Here is a 7495-nt window from a genome sequence, read left to right as displayed (position 1 = left end):
TAACTAAGGAGTTGAACACAGAGCTTTTCATTTACAATTGTACAATTCTAAATACTGTTCACCTGTTTATATCCACAACCCACACACAATAATCACATAAGCAGCTCAAGCAGATGATGATGATAGTATCAATCAAATATAATCAGCAATAATTAATAATCAATTTGTTACTTTTTAATTAAAAACAAATAAGAACACAACATTTTGCATTTAAAAAAAAATCACACAATGAATTAAGTTAAAAAAAAGAAATAGCCTTCAATAAAGCGGAGTTGAATATTAGGAAGAGGAAGTATGCATATACTTTAAGTATGAACTAGGTCTTTATAAAATTATTTGCATAAACTACTTGTATGACTTGCAAAACAGAGAATGAGAAACAATATGTTGCTGGAGAATGTTGGAGAATTCAGCAATACAAGAATACAATAACAAACTTCTTTTTATAGTTAATAAGTTGCTTTTCACTGTCCCGTCACAGACTCTTTCTCTTTACTTGAGGATTAGTCCAGGTTTTCATTTGAGCGCTACAATCCAGCAGGGTGTCTGGGTGTCTATAAACACCCATAGAGGGTTTATCATGTTGTCATTATGGACAGAAAGCAAGGATTAGTATCACTGCACAAAAAGACGAAAGCTTTATTTTTACTGTAGGATAAGGCTAGGATATCCATAACATGCTGATGTTTAGCAACAATAGCTAAATATAGAATTATGAATTAGTTTTTCAGTATACAGAATGTTGATTGATTAAATACATTTTTTATTATGAAACGTAGAAAGAAATAATTGTCATAAATACTTTACAATTAAATTAAGTGTTCCTATAACCCCTCCCAGGATAAAAACAGGTGAATTTTTTTTGGAATCCATCCAGGTCACTTTCAGAGGGTGAACCAACAGCCACATGCTTCCCATCAGCATCTTTTTCTATCTTGAAGCTGCGGGGGTTTAAATGCAAGTAGTCACTGGAGTGTGGATGCTTTCTGACACATCGACCAGTGTTCCTGCATATCGCAGAACTGCAGAGTTGTGTGGCAGCAGTAACATTTGCAAGATAAGGATTTAGAATTTCTTCTAAATATGTACCCATGGCAGAGCACTTTTCCTGCAATGAATGAAAAAAACCCATCAATACACTTTTACCAAACTGGCATGTTGAACTGACTTTTTAATTTACCCTGGTCCTGTTTCTGATTCTGATTCTAATTTTTACCCTGATCCTGGAAAACAACAACTGAATACATTTTACTGTATAGAATACTGTATACTGTATGGAATATACATATGCCCTTTGTTAAAGTTAATTTAATATTACAGTTTTCATAATCACAATCTAGTTTATGCATTTTCAGCATATAATTCAGAGACAGCTTGTCTATTTGACACTTCACCACTCAACCTTTTGCTCATTGTTTTAATTAATTGTTGATGGAAAACTCAGAGCAGCCCCTTTGCTTATACAGTAGTTCCATCACAGTATGGCAATCTGTAGTACACATGTTTAGTTTTGTGATGAGACGGGTAAAATACATCTTTACTTACAGTAGGTCTCACTCAAGATCCCAAGTGGGTATCTCACTGTCTTCTTAAAAAGAAAAGAACTTGAACAAACTGACCCAGGACAACCCGTGGAAAGGCAGGAGAGAAAAAGACCCTATGAGAAGCGGCGGAACGGGGAGTTAGCCCGGGCTCAGCAGTGCAGGAGTTCAGGAATTGCTGTATAGAAACCTATGCCCTCAGGACGGAACGGCGGCCTGGTGCTATGCGGGTCTCAGGACATCTGAACGTCAATGCTGAGTGAAGAGGAATGAGTGACCCGGAAATATATAGATATACAGTGGTGTGAAAAAGTGTTTGCCCCCTTCCTGATTTCTTATTTTTTTGCATGTTTGTCAAACTGAAATGTTTCAGATCATCAAACAAATTGAAATATTAGACAAAGATAACACAAGTAAACACAAAATACAGTTTTTAAATGAAGGTTTTTATTATTAAGGGACAAAAAAAATCCAAACCTACATGGCCCTGTGTGAAAAAGTGATTGCCCCCTAAACCTAATAACTGGTTGGGCCACCCTTAGCAGCAACAACTGCAATCAAGCGTTTGCGATAACTGGCAATGAGTCTTTTACAGCGCTGTGGAGGAATTTTGGCCCACTCATCTTTGCAGAATTATTGTAATTCAGCCACATTGGAGGGTTTTCGAGCCTTAACCGCTTTTTTAAGGTCATGCCACAACATCTCAATCGGATTCAGGTCAGGACTTTGACTAGGCCACTCCAAAGTCTTCATTTTGTTTTTCTTAAGCCATTCAGAGGTGGACTTGCTGGTGTGTTTTGGATCATTGTCCTGCTGCAGAACCCAAGTGCGCTTCAGCTTGAGGTCACGAACAGATGGCTGGACATTCTCCTTCAGGATTTTTTGGTAGACAGCAGAATTCATGGTTCCATTTACCACAGCAAGTCTTCCAGGTCCTGAAGCAGCAAAACAGCCCCAGACCATCACACTACCACCACCATATTTTACTGTTGGTATGATGTTCCTTTTCTGAAATGCTGTGTTACTTTTATGCCAGATGTAATGGGACACACACCTTCCAAAAAGTTCAACTTTTGTCTCGTCAGTCCACAGAGTATTTTCCCAAAAGTCTTGGGGATCATCAAGATGTTTTCTGGCAAAACTGAGACAAGCCTTTATGTTCTTTTTGCTCAGCAGTGGTTTTCGTCTTGGAACTCTGCCATGCAGGCCATTTTTGCCCAGTCTCTGTCTTATGGTGGAGTCATGAACACTGACCTTAACTGAGGCAAGTGAAGCCTGCAGTTCTTTGGATGTTGTTGTGGGGTTTTTTGTGACCTCCTGGATGAGTCGTCGCTGTGCTCTTGGGGTAATTTTGGTTGGCCGGCCACTCCTGGGAAGGTTCACCACTGTTCCATGTTTTCGCCATTTGTGGATAATGGCTCTCACTGTGGTTCGCTGGAGTCCTAAAGCTTTAGAAATGGCTTTATAACCTTTTCCAGACTGATAAATCTCAATTACTCTGTTTTTCATTTATTCCTGAATTTGTTTGGATCGCAGCATGATTTCTAGCTTTTGAGGATCTTTTGGTCTACTTCACTTTGTCAGGCAGGTCCTATTTAAGTGATTTCTTGATTGAGAACAGGTGTGGCAGTAATCAGGCCTGGGTGTGGCTAGAGAAATTGAACTCAGCTTTCCAAAGATGTGATAAACTACAGTTGATTTATGTTTTAACAGGGGGGGCAATCACTTTTTCACACAGGGCCATGTAGGTTTGGATTTTTTTTTTCCCTTAATAATAAAAACCTTCATTTAAAAACTGCATTTTGTGTTTACTTGTGTTATCTTTGTCTAATATTTCAATTTGTTTGATGATCTGAAACATTTCAGTGTGACAAACATGCAAAAAAATAAGAAATCAGGAAGGGGGCAAACACTTTTTCTCATCACTGTATATATATAATATATAATATATAGAGACACCGGAAGGACAGCAAAGCACAGGAAACTAGGGACAGGACAGAGTAGGAGCGCCCTCTGGCTGCAGAAGGCGTGACAGTAATAGTTTCTTTCCTCTTCAATGAATGTATGGCAGACACTCTTTTTTCAGTATAAAATGTGATTCAAAGGATTGAAGCACATACAGTAAAAACCCATACGGACTGTTTCTTAAGGTGCAGAAGGCTTGATTTAGGAAGCCAAGCAGGTCTTACAAACAAGAAGACTATTGACAAGGAGAATCCTTATTTCATCCTCATTCTCATTTAACTTCTAAACTGTCTCCCCTAACTGTTTCCAACCTAAACCACCATACAGAGTATTACAGAATGTTGTAGTACATACTGTACATTTATACATACAATATATACTGTATACAGTACTTATATGCAATAACACACATATGAGATGCTTCTCATGCTGAATTTGACATACAATGACACCACTAATTAACCCCATGTAAAAATGTGCATTCTAACCCCTTAATAAGTAATCCAAAAGTTAAAATAGACTTGTTAACAGAACATCAGTTTAAAGGTGGCCTCTAGTGGCATATCTGTTACCTACAGCCTATCTATAATTCTGCCTACCACAGAATATCTGAGATTCTATTTTAATTTATTATTTTAATCTCTAGAGATTGTTGTTTTTGGAAAAAGTTACTATGAAAGTTGTTTTTGTCTGACAATAGATTGTTTCAATAGAAAGAGTCTTTAGAATAATATCTTTACTCCATACTTCATAATTGTATATATTTGTAGTTTTATGCAATTTATTCCACAGACAACAGTAAAAAAAGCTTACAGTAGCATTTGTGGAGTCTGTTTAGAAAATGTTTAAACTGAGACATATTATCTTAATTTGAAACATTAATTACAGGTAATTTAGTACAGGTATACAGATATACACTTGGAAATATTACAACAATATTATATTTTATTTTTATTGTGTTCTGTGCATTCTGAGTTCATTTTTTTTCAAGAATCATTGATGTTTATCCTGTACTTCAAATTGCATTTTTCTCATTATAACCCCATTGTATTTACCGTCATTGAAGTTATTAAAGTTACCTTATCACTGAAGTCACTGTAGGCTCCCCAAAACACAATCCCTGAAGCTCCCAGTGCTGCACTTTCTCCTACAGAATGCACAAGATCCACCTATTCAACGAAGCAATAAGTATTGTTAATACTGAAAATATCAAAACATATATGCAAATCCTACATGTTTGGAGAATTGGTTAAAATGCAGAGCTTTAAACATTTTGCTTCCTACTAAAACTGCATTTGAGTATTTTTATAGTTTGCATTTTACATAAAGTTTTGTGTTATTGTGTGTAACATTATTTTATTCTGAGAGTTTTTATATACAGTACTTCTAATGTAGACTAACGTACCCAAACATAGCATCTCAATTTACAGTATTTTATATTCATTGTGAATTATTTGTTTTTAAGTTGGTAATACTGAATTTGTGTCGTACCCTGTCAATCAGTTTAAATATCTCTAAATCACAACACTAAATCTCTTAAATATCTCAACACACTCTAAATATCTCTAATCCTGAATAATCTAATATTAATTAATGCAAACGAGAGGGTGAATTTATTCCTCTGTGTAATTCATTCCTTCAAATGACTATAATTAGCACAGAGAACATTTTCCTTAGATCAGTGCATAAATAAGAAACAAGGATATCAAATGCCTTTAGCATGCAAGTTTGGTGGTCAACCTATTATTATTATTATTGAATTATTATTATCAATCATAATAATGTTTTTATATCCATAATAATACAAGAAAAATAGTTTTTTTCTATAAGGAAATAAAAAATACTTTAGAATTTGGTATTTAAGTGATTTTTTACAACTAATATTATGATAACTGTCAAGGGAAAAAAGCACAATTTTTATAATATAAATTCAGGGGCTATAAAGTGGTATACATACTTCTGTCAGGAATTCCTGGGTGCGACCAACAAATTTAGGACGATGATAAACATACACAGGAATGGGATCTGGCTGTTTTGAAAGCTTTGCCACCCTCATTGCTTCCAGAACACGATAGCGAACAAACAGTGCTGCTTTCTTAGAATCCTTCAACTGTTGAAAGAAATAAATGGATGGGTAGAGAGCTGTGCTTTCTTCCCAGAGCCAGTGAAGTTCGTCATTGTATGCCTTCTCGCGTACTGGGCACTGGCCATCATAATGCTCATTAAGGATGTTCCTGTGGTTGTAACATTCAGGGAACAGATAAAAGCCCCAGAGGAGATTGGGCCTCAGTTCTTTACCCAGCTTTAATGTTTCTTTCATAAAGTTCTTTGCAGCCTTTTCAAATTCTGCTTTTGCCATTTTTTTAATGTCTTTCAAAGAAAAAAACGGGTTGGCTTCTCTTTTGCGAGCCAGAGACAGCTTCCGATAGAAGATCTTCTTTCCCCAGTTTCTCATCCAAGTAGGTCTCCAGTTTTCCCAATCAATCACAGCTAATCCTTTGACCATTTCAGATGAAATGTAGAACTTGATGTCTTCTTTGGCTTGTTCCAGGTGCTTTTGGAGGCTAGCCTCCTGAGGGATTCCACCATTGAACTGCTCTTCATTTTCTTCATCTATAAAAGGGTAGAGTCCTAGTCTCAGGTTATAGAAAATAGTGAGAGGCTGATCTATCATATTAGCCATAGGAAAACTTATTACAGAAAACTGACGTAAGTCTAAAGAAATATTATGTTTTTCTGAACAATGAACTGATGGTGCATTCCACACTGAAACAAAAGAGGTGTTTTCAGAAAATGAAGCAGACTTTGTCCTGGGATCATGAGATAAATAAAAACTTCTCTGGCAGGAAAGGCTCATAATTGTCACGAACAACACTGAGAAAGTGAAGATGCTAATTTTCTTCATGATGTGCTGTTATTCCAGTTCATACCAGAACAAAGGGAATGCAAATAGAAAAAAATATGTTATTGTTTGTTGCACACGGCATAGATTTCCACATACTGTATGTTTTTACTTCAATGTGTTTAAAATGTAATTTTACTAATATGTATGTTTATGTTTACAAAAAACAATATAAGAAAAGTAAAAAACATTTTATTTTTTACATTCAGTACATTTTCAGGAGAAATGTGAATAACATTTATTAGCAAAAGACTCGCTTTTTTGCCTAGTTTCAAAGCTAAAATAACATTAAATGAAAAACCTGTTCTTAAGTAGAAGAAACTCACTTTGTTACCCTTAAAATACATGTATCAATATACTGTATTACCTTATGTTGTTGTTGTTGTTTTCATCAGCAGCAAGAAATATAACAGGCAAAGTTGTTACACAGTTCTTTACTTTTTAAAAGAAGGAGGTCACCTGGACACCCATTACACGTACATAGAGGCCACGTAACCAAACCAGGTAATCTAATTCCTCAGAAAAAGCTCTGCTTTCTTTGTTGAAGTTTTATACTTTTTGTAAACTACTATACAATGGCATAAGCTGTAAGTAAACAACAACTACTTTATTTTAAAACCTTAGCTGCAGTGTTCTGTATAGTGCTTACTTTGCTTGCAGTCTTGAAAAAAAATACTTAAATATACTCTCATGTAATATATATTTTTTCTTATAAAAACATAATAATCCACATGATCTACCATTTTTAAGGGAGGAGTGGATACTTCTAATTACTCTTGCTGGTAAGATGGTATTTGCGGTAACACAAGAAACATAAATGACACTTTTTGTAAGACACTTCTTGGTTTTTATTCAATTTATTTTTCAGTTGTTAAAAAATATTCTCAAAATTGCTGTTATAGAGAAATTAATATATTGAAAATGATATAACAGGAAAACCAAATTAAATTATTTAAAAATATATATACTGTATATATTTTGGGTCAAGATAAAATAGGAAAGTACACACACTAACTTGTATTACATACATGCAACATGCTTACACATTTGTAATAAAATGTCAACTATTAATATCCATCCACATTTT

At 35.0% G+C, this 7495-nt stretch overlaps 1 protein-coding gene across 1 annotated transcript; it reads right to left on the bottom strand.

Moving 5' to 3' along the window:
• Nucleotides 1-814: 814 nt before the first annotated feature.
• Nucleotides 815-6411, bottom strand: LOC148829660 (hyaluronidase-like). Its single transcript, XM_088922605.1, has 3 exons — nt 5464-6411; nt 4586-4675; nt 815-1108 (listed from the first exon to the last, which is right to left on the bottom strand). Exons 1-3 carry the CDS (start codon nt 6409-6411, stop codon nt 815-817), a joined length of 1332 nt encoding a protein of 443 aa, XP_088778731.1.
• Between the last annotated feature and the right edge of the window lie 1084 nt (nt 6412-7495).

This window comes from Atractosteus spatula, chromosome 8 (assembly GCF_055471065.1).
Source record: "Atractosteus spatula isolate fAtrSpa1 chromosome 8, fAtrSpa1.hap1, whole genome shotgun sequence".
Classification (NCBI taxonomy): domain Eukaryota; kingdom Metazoa; phylum Chordata; class Actinopteri; order Semionotiformes; family Lepisosteidae; genus Atractosteus; species Atractosteus spatula.
Note: the sequence above shows the minus strand (reverse complement) of the source record. Positions and strands in the feature narration are given on the sequence as shown.

Coding starts and splice junctions, on each gene's coding strand:
- LOC148829660 (XM_088922605.1), bottom strand. CDS start 6,411: ATGAAGAAAATTAGCATCTTCACTTTCTCAGTGTTGTTCGTGACAATT. Junction 4,676..5,463: donor CCCAGGAATTCCTGACAGAA/GTATGTATACCA, acceptor TTCGTTGAATAG/GTGGATCTTGTGCATTCTGT. Junction 1,109..4,585: donor ACAGTGACTTCAGTGATAAG/GTAACTTTAATA, acceptor CATTCATTGCAG/GAAAAGTGCTCTGCCATGGG.